We start from the raw sequence: 19031 nt of genomic DNA on the forward strand, positions 1-19031 counted from the left end.
CTGCTCTTCCCATCCCCCTTGTAATCCTGCCCACACCACGCTGCTGCTCTTTCCCAACGACAAACGGTGGCTGCTTGGACAGATTATCAAGGGAGACATCTGTTTGACTGATAGACAACACAGGAAAACATGATGCATGCACTCATTTTGTTTACAGACCACAGTTTTTCTAATGCATTTCTTAATTTCCAGCAGAAATTCCATCGGCCTGCAGTGCTAACCAAGAAATCCACAGATTTCAGCCTGAAACTACAGTATGATTTACCATTCACTAATGCAACTCTTAAGTTGACCAAACATAAAACCTGTAAACTGCAAACGAGCAAACCTTCTTGCTCTAGACATGAACAGGCCAGATTTGAGCAATGAGTCCAAATTTAAGAAAAATTAATGTTTGGATTTCCAAACACTCGTTTTAACATCACTGGATACACGGTTTGTATTTAAGTCACTACAGAAATTTTAAGTTGCCTTGGAGATCCTACTTAAATACAAGAGGCTCATCAATTTAAATCAGTTGTGAAAATATTTCAGTAACACCTGGTGCAACCTACAAAAAAGCATACATACAAACTCAGCTCCCCTGCAAACCTGGAAATTGTTTCTCCTGCTTTTCATTGTACCCTCGAATTGCAAATTCTCTTTTCCACATTTTAGTTTCAACTTGTTTGTTGCATTTAAACTGTGACAGACAAAGGTTATTTCAACAGAAAGAAGGGGGGACAGAGCCCAGCCCTGTGCACAGGGTAACTGGCCACCCACCTTATCAAATATTGCCCCCTGCAGTACTTCCTGCAAAAACACCCACTGGCCACTGGACAAATCAGTTTGCTTTATTCCTGCAGGTTTTCCACCTTACCAGACCGCTCTGAGCCTGCAGCGATAGTGTATTTGCTATTTTACTCACTCTGAAGTTTGTTTCCTTTTTTATGAGGCTGACTGCCTATTCCCCAGGGGTCCTCTCCCAGCTACTCCAAACACCAAGACTCGGTGCTCCCACACCAACACAGCAATAGAGGTATTTTACTCCTACGGACTACTTGGTCCAGAGTACAGAGAAAGTAGAGTAGGATTTAGTAGTCAAACAAGGCACAGAACAGGAGTTGAAAAAACATGGGCAGCTTTCTCCCCTGCAAATATCAGCACTAGAATTTCAAACCTTTAGGAGCTTAAAAAGATGTTTGGTGAATATCTGTTTTCTTTGAACTTGAACTCGCTTCCTGCTTTGCCTTAGAGATATGTCTCTGCTCTTCAGATTCCTAATATGCAACTTTCCTCATTACACAGCAGAAATCTTACTAAGTGCATTACTGGTGAGGTCAAGTCAAACAAGTCAAAATGCCAATTTTTTTTTTTTAATATAGAAATAGAAAATAATTAAGTCCTCCTGCAAGTTTCAGCAGTCAAAGCAAATAGAAAGAAGGCCTCTAAGTGTTTGGGGAAGGATGCCACTGAAGTTAGTACCATGACGAGCTGTTGAGGTTGGAACTGGTAAATGTGCAATATAAGAAATAGGAAAAGGAAATATTTAGAATCAAGAGATGCCAAAACTGCAATCAGCAAATGGAAGGCTAAAACTGATGAGCAAATCTGGATGCTTTTTTATTATTTATTTTTATTGTTTAAGCTGTGCCATGTAACCGCCTTGTTACAAGAAACAATCAATAACAGCTCCTAACCACCTCACTGCAGTGTCGTGTATACACTGCCACCCACATCCCTTGCAACATGAACTCAGTTGAAGAGGTATGTATAACGCTGCTGAGCAAAAGAGGTGCTGTCCCGCTCCTGCCTCCGGATGGTCAGCGCCTGCAGATGCAAACTCCCATGTCAGTCTGAGGTTTGAAAAATCTGGATACCTAAAGCCAGTGGGGATTTGTGATATCAAATACATGACAGAGATTAGAATTTTAGAGTGCATGGGGGAATGGAAATATAGACACTAAGACTGTCTCAAAAACTGCAAGTACTAGAAGTGCCCAATTATACAGTAGAGACAGTGATGTACATGAGAACAAAGTTATTGCATAAAGATGCAAGACAACCAGCTTGTGAAGGTGAACTACCCCAAATCACCAAACCCACTGCTGAGACTGCAGGATAGCACCACAACAGCGGGTACTGCAGACCCACAGCCTGACAGAGGGGCCAGAGGCATGAGCACACATAGGCAATAAGCTGCAGGTGGCTGGCAGGGAGAGCAGATGGCTATCGTTGCCAAACTCACACACACATCAGCAAAAGCCACCAAAAGCAACATGTCATTTGCTGCCAGTAAAGCAGGGAGAAGACAGGTGAACATACAAGAAGTGAAGCAGCTGGGACACATACACATCTCTAAAGGACCCAAAGCAGTGGGAGGTGTTGACGGCACAAAGCATTTCTATTTAAGGATAGAGAATGCAAAAGAATTGCTTCATAAAGTATTCTCTGTTCTGCAGGAAAAGTAAATAGACTTGAAGGACAGGTGATGTCTCTGAAATATGCAAATAGAGCTGAGCTGGTCCAAGCAATTACCTTTCCAGTGCCTGGAACTTCAGACTGAAAGGAATGACTCACAAGAACGAACAAGAAACAAAAGATGTGCTAAAAGGTAGAAGATGACGAAGGAAGACTGCATCAAGAGGAGAATGAAGGCAAGCATGGAAAAGTATAGTCTGACCTCCTACTAACAGCTATTCTTGGGAAAAGGAACAAAACAACTTACAACACAAAACACAGTAAGACCCATGCCAACAGAGTAAGACCTAACTGCAAAGCATCCAGAACGGCAATTGTCATTGTTGGTTGTAGACTTCTGGGTTCATGATAAATACAGCACGGAGATTCCTGCAGCTTCATGAATGTAAAGACAGTGGATCTCACCTCAATATCCTTTAGGTCATCTGCTATTTTAAAGATTTCGTAGCAAACAATTGCTGAAAATAAATGTAGTATGATCATTTCTTTCCAGGTTTAGGCAAAGCTCTGAAAGAAAAGATTAGGCACGACTATCAGACAACCTGCTAGCAGCAAGGGTGAAGAAGAAACTAAACCACATTGGAAATGGCTCATCTCCATGGCTAACAGATGTGCCTCTACTGTCAAAAGTGGCATACCAGCTTCACAGAGCAGAGAACAGCTGTGCCACTGCCCCTTCACATTCAGTTGTCTCCTGATTACGTGCAGGTACTCCAAACTCCATGCAGGAACAGGAAGCAGCAGGTCAGATTTTGGCTGCTACAGGTGTTCTCATTGCTTCCGAACAAAAATTCGGGCTGCTACTACTGCACCAGAATGCTTTTACTTTGGGGTTTTTTTTTTCCATCCAAAACAAGCAAAGATTAGTAAATTATAGCAGTTACAGTCTGATGCTGAAAATGTACTAATACAGAAACTGCAAGGTCAATATGAAAGAATGAATCAATGAAGAATCAAGAAAAAGAAATGAAGAAGCGGATCTATTTGGACTGCATAAGAAATACTGCATTTAGTTCCATCCTACTTATTAAGAAAAATACTGACAGCCTGAAAGCTGCCGAATAGCAGCAAATCTGCTGGGAAAAAATGAACCTATGATATAGATAAGGTGTTTTTAAATTTTAAATTTTGCATATTTGGTACTAAAGGATCAAGACATTAAAAACCCTTTGCAAATATATGAAACAGGATACTGAGGAGGATTTAAGATAACACACAAGAACAACTTTAAGGGATGAGATGAACTGTTGAAGAGAAAATATGTAGGCAATACTGAGAAAGCTTTACAATAGCAAAATTCATGAAGCTGCACAATGAGAAATTCAACACCCTTGTACTGTAATTACTATTTATGATTCACAGTGATCTGAAAGCTGAACTTTTCAAATTTGTACCAAGCACTTTACACTGCTTTTAACCAAATACTAGGAGTATTTCATTCATGATCTATTGAACGCAAGAAAAATTCAAAGGAAACCAGCAGATGAGCATGTAAAGGAGACACAATGACAGTGATGAAGCACCTTGTAATGTACCCACAGATCTTTTCTATAAATCCAATTTGAAATTTGAAGACTAAAATAGCTATTTTATCTCCATCCCCTGACACATGCATCTCCATCATTTTAAAGAACAGAGCTCCCTCTCGTGGCTCCAGAAGGTGGATTGGGGGGTGGGAGGAGGGGAAAAAAAAAAAAAAAAAAAAAAAAAAGAGTACAGAGCAGCATGAGACCACTGGGAGTGAGAGGACTCCTTGATAGCATTTTGGTCATATGAAAGTGGAATTAAAAGGAAGATGTAGTAGGAAGGACAGGTGACTTCTTTTAAAGAAAGCAATGTCACATGTACTTTAATGCTAACTTTTAAATTACATTCTCTGCTAATGTAACTTCCTCTGCTAGGCCTTTCCGCACCTGAGCATATTCCTTCAATGTAAAGCACTCGGATCTCTTAACAGGTTTCTAGCTCAGTCATAGGCAAGGCAAGGTAAAGGAAAGAGTCAGGACAAGAAATGTGGCACCTGTGCAGCAGTGCAGGGACAGTAAGCCAGGTAACACTCCATGGATTTTCCTCAGCATTACAGCTCTGTGCACTGAGACAATACAGAGGAAAAAAATCATTGGCTTCAAAAAGTCCAGAAATATACGCATAGTTACATGAGAGAAGCATGTCTATTAAACAGGGCGAGAAAAGCATCTGAAGAAAGAAAAAAATCACATTTATTTAAACCACTCTGCCAACTCAGCCCTGCCATCTTCATAGAAACTTCTGTTCAATCTCCAGCATTGCTCTCCTCCTGCAAAACCACACTTCTTGCATCAACTATTCAAAAAGGGAGGACAGAGCAAGACATGAATGAGCAAACACACTGGTGCAACAGCATTACCCAGCACGGTCTAGTTTCTGCTGAGTCCTGGGGACAGGCTTATGGAAGGACAGCAATAGGAAGAAACGTGCTCACGCACATTCCTTCCTCACCTTAGGAGCAGTACTGCAAACCATTCTTTGTTTGCTATATGGCTTAATTTTTTATTTTTTTTTAAACAGATTATTCCACTTTCTTAGCTGACAGCTTTGTAACCCAAAGGTCACATCTGTGACAATAAGTATTTCTCTACAGCAAGAAAGTGGAGTACCCAAAGCTAAGCTTGTCACCAGGCATGAGAAGTCTTTTTATAAACAGAAGCGCTACCCATAAAAATTCAGGAAAGTGTTGGGTGTTTTTTTGTTGTTCCCCCCGCCTTGTTTAATGAATATTCATGTTTCACTTTACATTGCTAGACACTTTCTTCATTCAGGATCGTACGTGGATTCTTTCTAATTTATTTCTGTATGAGAATTTTAGATTGGACAAGAATTTACACAGCATGCAGCTAGCTTTTGCTAACTGCACTTCACAGCATATTGCTAACTGCACTGCACAGCATATAAAACTATTTTCCCCGAGGGCATTAAAAAGGGTTTCCTCTAAACAACAATATTTCTCTGCCACAAAAACAGGACCAACACCATGAAACATGAACTAGTAAAGAAAAAACAATTACTCTTAAGTCTGTAGAACAGCATCAGAAGACAACCGAGAATCAAATTCTTGATTCATAGGCTTGTGCTCACACAAGGTTTTGCTTCCAAAGTGCAGGACTAAAAAAGAATCAATCTCCCACCGTGAAAAGAAATTACCATGCCTTCAGCATTTTCCTATTAGTGAAATATCTCCACTATCTCCAAAGGCAATACTTTTTTTAAAGAACAATCCTCTTTAAAAATTGTATAAAAATTAGTCTATAAACAGGGAGATATCCTTAAATATTCAATCAAGTAATAAACCTGGTAGATGAAAGACAGATTAATTAAAATGACAGTACAGTCTCCCTATAACACACATATACAGGACTTAAAAATACACTTGTTATGTTGGAGTACCTAATCATAATCAGATTTGGTAATTTGCTGCATTGAAACAAAAAGGAAACATTTTTAGAATTGATCATTCAGTTCATGTCACTTTCATGGAGATTACTTTGTATTGATCAACATTTAAATAGTAGCTGAAAAGAGAAAGATGAGAAAAGGATAAAAAGTATCTTTACATGCTAAATACAGCATGAACCAATAAGACCAAAATAAATTAGATCACTATAGCCAAACCAACCCTGTGCATGCGCTCACTGTAATGAAGATAATTATGAATGAAAGAGATGGTTCTTCATGTTTCAGTCATAACAAAAGGAGAGGTTTAAAAATGAATTTAGACTTTAATCTGCTCAAAATGAAGTTTGCCATACAGCAATTAAAATCTGTGTAAAGCTGAACCATTGTTAGCTTTACAAAGACAAACGGTGGCTTGTTTTCTGAAAAATATTTTCATATTTCCTACCTGTGGATTCCAACTGGGGTCCAGTTTTTTCACTGTAGCAACATACTCCTGCATAGCTTGATGAGGGCTGGTATCTCCCAGGGCTTTCCAAGCCTCCCTAGGAGAGCAAGCAAAACATCAGCAAGACACTCAGACAGCACAATGTGGTTTTTTTAGTGTCATCAGCAAAACACAGTGAATGCATTCATCCAAATACTTTCAAGGGGTGCAAAGCCATCTTTCATTCAATTTGAAATGGTCAACTTGTCTCTGAAGCCATGAATGGCCACTGTCAGTGCAGCACTGCCATGAAAGGATCTTTCAGGGGATCCTGATCCAGGCTGGAACATAGTTTGTGTTCACAAAGTAAAGCTGTTTGTAAAACTGTAGCTATTTTCATAAAATTTTTGTTGTACACAGGCTAATTCTGGATGAACAAGGTAAACACAGGGGTCTGGTATTTCATGTCTGCATCAGGCATAGCAGCAAACATTTCCCTCTTAAACAAAGGATTTTAAAGCCAGTTTAGTGGCAGACTCCAAGTTGACATCCTCTTGGTCCATAATCTGTCAACAGATGAGACGATGCAACAAAAAGTAGAGCCAGAAATTGCTAAGAATTACAAGGATTTCCTCTTACCATTTTTGCTTTCCCTCAAAATCAAAGAAGCTTGGCTTGGGAGTGTTACAGGTTCCAAATTTCACCTAAAGAAAAGAAATTTCCTTCTGTTAGAACAAAGCAAGGGGAAGCAGATTTGGGTAAGGAAATACTGGGTTCTGATGGTTTCAGGGTAATTTTGTTCTTGTGCCACAGGAAAGGTTTTTGGGGGAAAGAACTGACACTACTCAGCCCCATCTTACCCTCATTTTAGCTCTCGTAGTTATTAGCACCTCCGCATCCCTGTGTTTTCTTTGCATGATGCAAGGGAAGCAATTTTGTTATGCAGCTCATTTCTTTTGCATGCATTACCCAACAGGGATAACCAGCAAGTGATTTCTCACTTAATGTTATGTTTATTACCCAGCCAAATGCCTCATCCTCCACCAGTATCAAGAAAAATTCTGTTGATTAGGGTTTCTACAGAGATGATCATTCATTAAGGCTGAAATTCACCTGCTTCCGCACAAAGCTCAAGTGTAAACAGACTTTGCTTAATTATTTTCAAGGTCCTCTGCAAGGCAAGGGGACAAACTCAGAGCAAAGGAATGCCAAGCAGCTTCTAAATTTGCTCTGAGGCATCTGGCTGCATAGGAAGCACTGTGTGAGAGACAAGTCAAGGCCTGAGTGCCAGAGATGAACCAGTCCATCAGAAGCAAGCCAGAAATTAAAACGTGGGGGGAGAAATAAGAAACACAAGAAAGCAAGGGAACAAGCCAGAATTGGTGGATAGATACATGAACAAAAACTTATAGCCAGTGTAAAATGGACTTGGTGCCAGCAGAATTCAGGCAGTTCTCCATAGGGTGGTATATTGATGGGACAAATACAAAGCCCTTCCTCTCACTGCAGGGAAGTCTAACAGCTCTATCTCCTCCATAAGCTTGCCCACAAAGGGGAACACAGGACTGACAGAGGCTACGCCTGCCCAGGGCTCCAAAGGCACAACCACGTTCCTGCAACAGGCCAGCACTGACAACTGCCTCAAGAACAGAGCAATTAGCAGGTTGAGATTTGGGTAACATAGCTATTTTCTTGACGTCTGCTCAGGAGAACGTATAAGTGAATGTGCCTCTGTCCCTGCCCGGAAAAGCCAGGGAATATGGGTCAGGACCCACCAGATCTGGCTGTTATCAGTGTCCCTTTCTCATAGGAAATAAAGTGCCTTGCACACAGGTGTCACTGGTAAAATGAATCTAACTGAAATGAAAATATTGTGATAGGGAATGAATGAATTTACACAAAACATGGGGGGATTTATTTTTGTTGTTGGGTTTTTTGGGGGCTTTTTTTACTTTCATTAAAAAAGTGCTATATATCCCACAGGGATGACGGATGAAATACTAGAAACCAGAGCAGAACCACAGCTCCAAATGCAACAGTCCCTGTGAGGCAGTTCTCACAGCAAGTCCCTGTAACACAGGGCACAGCCCAGTGCAAAAAAAGCCCAGCACAGATGGGGTATTTAAACAGACCCCAGGGAGGGAACACAGGTATGTTCTGGAGGTGGGCAAAGGCTGCTGGTTGAACATTTTGTTAGCCAAGCAAAACTAAACTGCATTCATCAAATGTTTTATGAAATATGCTCAAGTGTTCAGGCAGGTGAAGTGCTTAAATCAACTAACAATTCTTCACCTTAACAGGGTGGGGATTTTATGCTGAGGATGGAATCATTAATCAGGCTTTAAAGAGAGCATGCCCATACCGAGAGATATTTATTAGTTACACTATGTTTTCATTTAAAGTGTTAGAGGATATGAGTGACTGTAACTGAAATTAATTTTCTGTACATCTGACTGTCTCCCAGTGAGCAATTCATTCAAATTAGAACATCTTAGCTGGCCTTTAAAACAACGTATCACATTTCCTGGAGAAATAGGAGAAAGGGCTAGCAACGGTTAGTCCTATAAATCAGTCACAATTCATGTAGTGTAAATGTTTCCTCCTGTGCTCAGAGGTAGATTGGACCACTTGTTTTAAAAAGCAAAACAAACATGGAAATAAAATGCAAATTCATTACCTGTACGGAAAACGCCTGCCTGGCAATTCTTTAGTTCAACATCTAACCAGCAAAAATTGGCCAAGTTGGATAAAAAAAAAATATCTGTTTTAATATTAATTTTCCACTGCCATCATCAAAACACGACAGCAGTTTCCCCTCTTTAGATTTGGCATTCAAAGGCCGTTCTAGCATCGGGAAAGACTGTTAGTAACATCAATAGTAACACAAATCAAGGAACAGTAGTTAAATTTCATCCATCAAGAGGGGAAAAAAAAAGTGCACTTGTGCCCCGTTTGCTATTTTAAGATATATTAAAAAGGCTTGCAGTGGTTTTGTTGGAAAGAAGAAAAATGTTTTGGCTTCCCTCTTTTTGCTGCAAGACTCTGTAACACATCAGAAACCAGTCAGGAACCTAACATTAGAGGTGACCCGAGCCTGACAGCTGAGGAAGGGGAGTTTTAGCTAAATACGCGAATGCTGACAAATACTGGGGGATTTCGTGAAATTTTGTGAAGGACTCTGTCCTCCTGCTATTTCCCTGGAGGGCCTCAAAAGCTGTTTTTCTCCATAACCAGCAGAAAGACAAGAGCCTGTATTAGTATTTCAAGTCAAGAATTTCTCATCCTGTGTCCACAGAATAATTACCGATGGTCTCCAGGGGGCTGACTGGTCACTTGATGCTTAGCTCTCCTCATTTACAGTTCATCAGTTGCATTAAAAAAAGACAGCCAGAATGCATTAAATACTTTCCTAGTATTGCTTCTGCGTGCAGAGTCGCCCGCAGGCATTACACTCATGAATCGTACAAAGATGACCCAGGCACCTCCAAATGGGAAGTGTCTGCAGACACCTCCATTTGTGGCCAAAATGGAAATTTAGAAACCTTGGATGAAACCTTCACCTGAGAGCTGAAGGTCACAACATTCAGAAGAGTGCTCGGATAGACAGATGCTCAGAGATCTGTTAGTGCTGCATACCATCCCCATACAACTTCAGTTGCTGGTCCAGACTGTGAGAAACCTTGAGATTCTCCTTACACATTACTCCACAACTGACCGCCCCCCGCCCCTGGTGGTGGTGGGAAAGCAGCTCTTTGCTAATTTTTCAACTAATACATTTATACAGCAGGGAGTTCCAGCCAAATATTCTTACCTGATTGTAAATCTTGTGAGGTGAATCATATTTGCAGCCTCCCTATGGAGTAGTAACAAGAACAGAACTGGCCTCCACGGACAGCAGGACTAAGCTCTAACTGTACGCAGACCAAGTAAGCTGAATTTCTTTGGCAAGACAGGAATTCCTGCCTGTTCGGGCCCAAAGTTCTGCCTCATTAACCTGCCCCAACCCATGGGAAAGCCCTATACTCAACTGACTGAAAGTGGGGTGTAAGGAAGAACAAGCAAACATCAACTACCGAAGGCAAGAGGTCCTGGCCCTGATGACCAAGGGGCTGTATGTCCCAAAGAGACAGAGTGACGCTGGTAACACCGAGTCAGCACCATCACACTGCTCCGTACAACAGGAAGCTGCAGGCAGAAATGCTCACGTTCAAGGCAGAATTGTGGCATCATGTTCTACAATATTTGAAAGATGTCACGCAAAAAATGGGATTATATACTTGAGCCTACACTCACCAGAGACACCATAAGCCCTGTTTTGCCAACAGCAGTGGATTTCCAGCTTGCCTGCACTTCTCAGCATTTACTTAGGCACCAGCACATCCTCCTGGCAGGGCAGGGTTTTTTTCAGTCTGATCACTTCCAGCAAGTTCTGGAATCCCTCCCCTCTCTGAATGATGATCACTGCATTGGTGTCCATTACTACACTTTCTGAACCTCAGTTTTTTGCATCCTCAACACGATAGGCAAGCACTATCTTCACTTCACCACTACAGACTCAAGGCACAGACAAGTCATTTGCTCAAAGCCATGCAGAAAGTAGGGGGAGAAAAAGAAAATCAGTCCCAGTCCAGAGCCCTGCCAACTAGTCTGTTCTTCCTCCTGTTCTGGGGCAGAGTCATAAACTCAGCAACATCTTCTGAAAACCTCGCTGGTGATGACAACTAAGCAATCCCCTTATTTTCAAGTCTCTGACACATAAACAAAATCAGAGAGAAAAGTAATAAAATCCTGAAATGGCCTCCAATAAAAGGTAATAAAATTCCAGGAAAATGCCTATATACCCAAACAGTTTGAAATAAATAATATACAGTATTTTAACAGAGAGCTCAGCTGTTACTGTCACCTCTTTTATGATGGTGCTGTATCTTAAATCAAAGCCCTTAGTGACATAAAACACTAAACTGAGGAAAGACAAGGATGCCAAATCAAGGACAGTGGACAGATCTGAGTCAGCACCTTTTGTGCGCTAGCAATACTACTGTCCACCAGAGTAATATATTAGCAGCCCATTATGCATACTGATAGAGCTGCTATAATTAAATAGAGAAAACTTGCATTAAGCACCCTCGTCTTGATTTAAAGCACAAAATGCTGCGAAACTCAAAGTTAGCAGAGCATAATCCTGCAGTAGCTGTGCTAGCAAACTTCGATCTCCACCACCAGCGCTACCCTCCCAGGCACTCTAGCAGAGATGGCACCTTTCTGGACAGCACTGGGCAGCCAAAGGCACAGAAACTCAGGAGCCAAGCACAGCCTGAAACCAAGGAGCACAAAGGCACTTGCTGTTGCATCCTGCTTGGCCAGGGACACAAGGGACAGAGGAGAAGAGGACAGAAATGCCCTGTTACCCTCAGCTGAAGGCAACTGGAAATCTGTGCTGAGAGAGTGTTAATTATCAGCTTTTTCTGACTTGTATCAAAACTGTTGTGAAATAGCTTCTGATTTAATGTAATTTTTAACATTAAACACCTTATTGGTCTTAGAGAGCTAACACCAGGAAACCCTCTGGAGCCTGTTGACAATCATGAGCTGATATGCAAGTAATGCCTTCCCATTTCCAGCTAGGACAGTTACAAAGCGTTTGCAACAGAGTGAAAAATAAGAGTTTATTTGCAACAAATCTCCTGAGAATACAGACAAAAAGTTACAGAAGAGAAAAAACATCCTTTCCTTTCATCTTATCCTAGGCATGGTCTTGGTATTCTTAGAAGTTCTCCTAGTATTTTTTTCCCACCCTCCGCTTTCTTAAAAAGGGAGAGAGAAACCTGGAGACCTGTTTAAGCACTAGAAAAATCTGAAAACAAAACCTAATGTGACCAGTCTGCTTTTAATACAATTAATGGCTCACAAACCACAGCCTAGGAGTCACCAGCTTAGAGAATAATTAAATACTGCATTAAAAAATGAAAGCACTTATAAGTGGCGGTAGTAGGACAAGAGTATTCCATATGGGAGGAAAATAACAGGGAAGATGCGCACACCCAACTTCGACAGTTAATCCAAATGGGCAGGATTCAGTTTTCAAGTCAAGGCAGCATCTCTTGCCACACACCTGAATCATGTTTGTACTTTTTAGTCTTCCAGGTGTAACAATACTTACGATTTTTCTGTTTCTTCAGGTTAGGCAATTCTTACAGTCCTTTGTATCTTAACGGGTGCTTTTTTGTTTGTTTTATGTAACTTCTCCCACAGGAGCAGGAAAAGATCACACTGTGTATTCCCACAGGATGCATCCTACAGCTTACTCAATTCACAGGGACTGAATGGGAAAAGGAGTCATGTTCAACATTATAACTAGAACCAACCAGTTCAGTTTCCCAGTCCGCTCTAAAGCCCTCTGCAGACAGATCTGCACCAGCACATCCTTCACGCGGTCGCATCAAAACCCCAAAGATTTAATGCTCACACCTGGGTCGTTACTGCAGATCCCCATTGTCTCTAACAAGGAGGCGAGCACCAGTGCTACACACCATTTAATCACCTTCTCTAACCTGTCCCAGTCACCTCATCACCCAGCACACGCAGGGAGCCTGGCAAACGCCGGTGAGGCAGCTGTATTTACCCATCAAGTCACTCCGCGAAGACTCAGTGGCCGCTCGGACAGGCCACCAACCCACCGGTGACCCGTCACAGCCAACTACAAAGACCAAATCCTCCACGCCGACACCCGCCTTCGCTCCCCCACGCAGCCCACGGCAGCCAAACCGACATCTCCGCAGCAGAGGCGAGCGGTGCGGCCTTGGGGCTGTCCACACTGGGCGAGGGGGAGAGGCGAGGAAGGACAACGAGCGTGATGAATTTGGCGGGACTCTCTCCCTCCCAGGCTTCGTCTGCCTTCGCCACAGGTGAATCCGGCGGTGCCAAACTTTGCGCTGGGCGGAAAGCTCCCCGCAGCCCCCTCTCCCACACCCCCCGACGCCACTTTTCCCACTTGGCGTCGTCACATTTCGTGCGGTAGCCACGCAGGCCCTTGGCCGGGAGAGCCCCAGGCCCGGCCACTCGCGTACCAGGCCGGTCCCCGTCCCGCTCCTTCGCCCGGGGCTCCAGGCCTGGCCCGCAGCCAGGCGCTGGGCGCCCGGGCTCAGGCCGCGGGTCGGGCCGGGCCGGGCCGCTCCGGTCCCGCCTCACCTGCTTGTAGCGGGCGTACAGGTAGAGCAGCTGCTCCTTGCTGGCGGTGGGCAGCAGCGCCGGCAGCCGCTCGGCCGCCTGCTCGAAGAGCGCGGCCAGGTCGCGGCCCGGCGGCGCCGTCCCCGTCTCCTCGGATCCCGAGCTCGCCTCGCCGCCGCTCCCCACAGCCGCTGCCGCCGCCGCCGCCGCCAGCGGGGGCGACGCCATGGCGGCCCGCCGCCCGCCCAGGTCCGACCGCCGCGCCGGTCCCCCCTCACGCCTCGGTACGGGCAGCCGGACCGCCCGCCAGAAACGCGCGCCGAGCACCGAGGGTTCCGGGGCGGCCGGGGGTCCGAGAGCGGCACGTCGGCGAGCTGGAGACACATCGCCCGCGCTCGGCTTTATGACCCCTCGCCCGCGGCTCTGCTGATGGTGATTAAACAGCCACGCCCGACGAGGCGGCCGCCCGCACCCTCAAACTGTTTATAACCTTCGCCAAACCTGACCCCCGCCACCCCCGAGCCCCCCCGCGCCCCCAAACCCCGCCTTCGCGCTTGGCTGGGACCCGCGTCCCCCCGAGGTCCCGTCCCGGGGTCCGGTACCACCGCTCTCGCCGTGGCCGGGCCGGAGGGGACCCGCCGCCTCCCCGCTGCCGCTGGAGGGCAGTCGCAGGCCGCCCGCCGCTCCGGGCCGAGCGGGGGGGGGGGGCCGGGGGGAGCCCCCGGCCTTCGGGCGGCGGGTGCCGGACGGCAGCCAGCATCCCCCCGGGATGCGGGTGCAGGGTGCCGGGTGGTGCCCGCCGCCCCGGGGGTCCCGGCCAATCGCCGGCCCAAAAGCGGTTTATATTTAGCCCGGTATCTACTTCGGGCGGAAAGTTTTCCCCCGTCCCTGGCACAGCTGTCGAGTCCATCTCCCTCCTCCACCCCCGGCCTCAGCAAATGGCAGCCCTGAGTCCCCCCGGGGAAACCGCGGCCACCCCAGCGGCACCCCGACCCACTCTTCCTCCGGCCACCTCGGCCGGGGCACGCTGCTCCCCCCGCGGCCCGCTGCCTCGCGTGGGGGGGCTGCCCCACAGCGTGACCCCCTCCTACGGGTGGGCACGCTAAGGCCAAGAGGCGCAAGCAGCAAGCCGGGGTTTTGCACCGTGGTTTTAGAGGTCCCCGTCTCACCCCAAAGCACCGGGTGTTGGATGCGCTCTCTTTCCCCCCGGGCGTGAGGATGAGGGTGAAGGCGCATCCTGCGTGTGACCTGGTCCATCCCTACGGCTGGCTGCGGTCTCCCGGCCGTGTCCCAGACACTACAGACTCACTCGTGCAGCCTGTGAGCGGTGCATGTGCCTGTCTTTCCATCCTGGGGCTTGCAGGGGGAAATGCAGGCGCTGTGGAAAAAAGACCTTCCATCAGAGGCAGAAATAAGCTGGCTTTTATTCTCTTACTTCCTTCACAGCCTCACTGGGTGTGGGAGGTTTTACTCAGTGGGAAAAAAGCCCCAACGCAGCCAGGGCGGCAAGCTGGAGTGTCGCTGGAGCACCTGGACATGGCCCTGCCTGGACACCATCATTCTCCCACCAGGCCACCAAGCCACGGCAATGTCCCCATCCCTGGGCTCTGCATACAAGAAGGGTGTCAGGGTCCAACTGTGGGAGCGTAGCTACACCATCACCCTGCACAGAGCAGGAGGGGACCCCTGCATCCCAGCTGGTGCGAGTGGGGCCCCAGTCACTGCTCGGTACCAGAGCAGAGGTGGGCTCAACTGTGCCGGAGCCAGGACCGCGCCTGCAAGTGCCTGCTCTGCCCGGGGCTGCCTGCTGAGCAGATGAAGGGTGCCCTGCGAGCGGGTCTGTGGCCCCCACTGCCTCCTTGCCTGTGTAGGGGGGACGAAGCCCCTGTTTGAACCAGGAAGGGGCGGAAAGGTGAAAACAGCTTGGCTCCGCCACTTGCAAATAAAAAATAATAGCTCCTCTCCAGTGCGTGATTAACACCCAGCCTCATAAACAGACCGCAATATTTACGGCGAACTCGTCCTCCGCGCCGCTCTCCACCAGAAGCCGTTCAGCTCCATCCGGCTGGCTGTGTCACCCCGACCAGCCCTGCTTGCCATGGGGAAGCATCACCCGGTCCGAGCCTGCCGGCGTTCGGCAAGGGACAGGCAGCCGGGCAGGCTGGCAGGAAGAAACCCTCTTTGAATAGCTTGGAAAAAGTACTCGCAGCAAATTAACTGAAGCGCACAGCCTCCGCACGCTCTCCAGTTTGTCTCCATGGTGAGAGAGGCCTCGCTACTTTCCTGGGTTTCTTAGCTAGAGCACTTACAGCTCCCACTAGATCTCTCTCACTTTTTCCTTGCCTTTTTTTTAAAGAGTGACTGCACAGAGGGCCTGATCCTTCCTTCCACCCCCTCGCTTTGGCAGGCGTGGGAGCAGGTTTGATGCAAGGCACCCGTGGAGGTTTTAGGAGCCTGGCATGGAAACACTGAGGATGGGGATGCTGGGCTCAGGCACGCTGCGCCTGCTCTGCGGGATGATTTTTATTTAGTTGCTGGTCACCAGCAGCCTGGGAGAGAGCCAGACTGGGGCTTGGGGGACGCCAGTGCCGATGCCCTTGTGCCAGATGCACCAACCACCCCCTGCAAACATGAAGCGACGCAGGGCTGGGAGACCCCCAGTCATCCCAGTATGAGCCGGGCCAAATTTGGCCCATTCTCCCAGCCCCTGGCTGCAGAGCCCACAAAACCACAAGTGTTACGGGCACTGAGTGGTAAAGAAAATCCTGCAGGGCCCTTGCACGAGCTGCGCGTGTGGTTCAGCCCCAGATCCTGCAATGGGATCGCAGAGACACAATAACAGGCTGTAACCAGCAGTGCCGAGCAGGGAAAAAATATCCCTGTATAATTATCATATCCATCCTGCCGGTCAGCCTGGAGACCTGTCATTGTCCCTCTGCAGAGGGCAGAGGCCACTGCGCACACCAAACCCCAGCCAGCCTGAAAAGAACATCTGAAGGGATCCCTGCAAGCTAAGCTATGATTACATTTTTTTTTTCCACAACAAAAGGAGAAAGAGGCAATTAAGAGCTTGTTTGTTTGTGGCCGTGCATTTCACTGCGGGAGACACCTGTCTATGGAGGAGAGCCCGGCATGCTCCCCTCCCATGGCACAGCCCCCAGCACACATCACCTCCGCTGCCGGCAGAGCTGCGCCTCTGGTTAATAAATGTCCCCTCCTGTTTACTGAGCTCCTCCAGGCTACCCAGTGCACATGTCCTCGTCCCACTGCTCTTCTCTTCTTCGTCTCCTTCATCTCTTCTTCTTGGGAGATTTGCCCCCTGCACCCAAGCCCCAGTGCGGGGAGAAGCCTTCTCCCCATCATGCCTCCCACCATCCCTGTGTGGGAACTCCCGTGTCCAGGGCACAGGAGGGACTGAGGGGGGACTCGCCCCTGACCGAGCCTTTGCCAAACATCCCCATGGGGCACCGCCAAGCTGGGGACCCCCAGCCTGGGCCAGGTATTACCTGCTGACGAAGCCTGGAGCTGCATGGGTGGCAGCTGCCTGCCAAAGCCTCCTCTTGGCCGGACAGGACGTTGATGGCTGAGAGCTTTTCACCCTGGCCCCCAAGACCACAAGGTCCTCCCTGTGAAAAACCAAGCTGTGCTGCGAGTTTCTGGCAGGTGGCACGCCGGTGCGATGCTCTGGGCTCCGTATGTTATCCCACCTTCTCATCTATGGTGCTACCACCTCTTGTATCTATTCCAGGTCCTGGACCAAGAAGGTCTTTCACTACTCTGGTGGCTCCCCAAACGCCACATCCCCTGTGCAGAAAGCAGACCCTGGAGCACAGCTGCTTCCCGGCATCAAGCAGAGCCATCATTCTTCCCTGCCTAGACCCGCAGGAGGAGGGTTCAGATGGGGCTCGGGCTGGAGCAGTGCCTGGCTCGTTAGACAGGGACAGGGCAGCGTGTCTTCAGCTGTGATTTCTATCTGGAATATGGATTTTTTTTATATGTATCACTACACATGATACACGTCACGGCACCCAGCTCACCTTCACCCCTGCAGTGGCAGAGGGAGGAAGGGACATGACCACCAACCGCTGCCCCTCTACTCTGCACGCTCACTGCTTTAGCAGAGAGATGAAAAAAAACCTGCTCATTTTTCACCCTGTGCATGTGTCCCTTGTTAGCAAGGCAGTGCAAATGCACACCCTGCTGAATATTTTTGGGAGCAAATAGATGCTGTAGCAGCCAGGAGCCCACAGAGTGGCTGCAAAAGCCGTGCCCCTCTGTCCCTGACAAGGGAGGTGATTTCCATGAAATGGAAACGGAGTCAAAGGCAATGGGAAACCAAAATTCAATACTGGCCAGGGAAGAAGCTAAACAAAAGGCTGAGGTCTCTGCCCCAGCATAAGCAAGGTCTCCCTCACATGCATCACCTCCATGGAGTTTGACTCCATTGCACATTTTACCTGCATTCATTATAGCACCAGGGCCATTTGTTTGTGTATAATAAAGGGGGTCTGGGAGAAAAGTGTGTAATTAGCACATCCATCATACAGGTTTTTTAGATATCAATAAAACATCGATTCCCTCGTTCCATAAAGTCCCACACCGTGGTGAATACAAATCAGTAGCCGTGATGGAAAAAGAATGCATAACCCCCCACAGAAGTGCATAAATCTCCCCTCTCCCCGGCATATCATTAAACCTCTTCAACACTGATGGAAAAACTCCTCTGCCAGGTGCCAAGCGTGCCTGAAGCCTTGCTGGGCTGATATCAGCAACAGCATGGTTGCAACACGGCGGCTGGCCAGTGGTTCAAAGGTTGCAGCCAGAGCTGTGCAAATAGTGGATCTTTGTCTGGGGAGAGATACCTCACCACTAAGTCTTTTCAGTCTAGGGCAGTCACATGAAATTTTGTATGGTATTTTGTTTTCTAAATTCAAATGAAAAACATAAGGAGAAATTTCAGTTTGGTTGACCTAGAGTGTTTTGCTTGGTGTGAAAGAAACACAAAAAGCTTCATTTGTGCTTCACTTTACTCAGCCTCCTGCTCCATCCATCCTCTTTCCCATTTTTTTTCATGTATGTGCAAAGACCACAGCAGAGCCCTTAGTTTTGAAACAAACCGCTAGGTGTTATTCATTGAAAACAGCAAAATAAACAGTCACTTCTTAAGGTTGGTTTTTTTCCAGCTAAGCTAATTATGAAATTTATCTTGCTTTTGGATGTTTCGGTTCCCCTCAAACTGCTTTGAGAAGACAGAGCTGAGGCGTTCAGCAGGAAAGCCCCACTGAGGTTCAGCTGCTGCAGGGCTGCCACCTCCATGCTCCCCTCTTGCCGCTTGCCACTCCCCCTCATCTCACATCTCCGTGCAGCAGCAGACAGCGAGTAATGGCTCCATTTGTCACTGCCCCGTCACTGCAAGGCCACAGATGTCCCTCATTTTGCTCTCCATCTCCCCCAGGCAAGGTCTGCCGCCCACCCACCCCCTGCTCGCCCTACGGCTGGCTCTTCATCCCTCCGGTGTTGCATCGGGCACAGGTACCCAGCTCTCAAA

General features: G+C 47.3%; 1 protein-coding gene across 1 annotated transcript in view; it reads right to left on the minus strand.

Moving 5' to 3' along the window:
* ACBD6 (acyl-CoA binding domain containing 6) overlaps nucleotides 1-13772 on the minus strand; it is an 89681-nt gene extending 75909 nt beyond the window's left edge. The window contains exons 1-3 of the mRNA XM_069789730.1: nucleotides 13505-13772; nucleotides 6956-7020; nucleotides 6338-6434 (exon numbers count right to left, since the gene is read on the minus strand). Of these exons, the coding sequence (XP_069645831.1) occupies nucleotides 6338-6434; nucleotides 6956-7020; nucleotides 13505-13711 (369 nt within the window). The 5' untranslated portion in view covers nucleotides 13712-13772. The remainder of the gene's footprint in view (nucleotides 1-6337; nucleotides 6435-6955; nucleotides 7021-13504) is intronic.
* Between the last annotated feature and the right edge of the window lie 5259 nt (nucleotides 13773-19031).

This window comes from Haliaeetus albicilla, chromosome 8 (genome assembly GCF_947461875.1).
Source record: "Haliaeetus albicilla chromosome 8, bHalAlb1.1, whole genome shotgun sequence".
NCBI lineage: Eukaryota > Metazoa > Chordata > Aves > Accipitriformes > Accipitridae > Haliaeetus > Haliaeetus albicilla.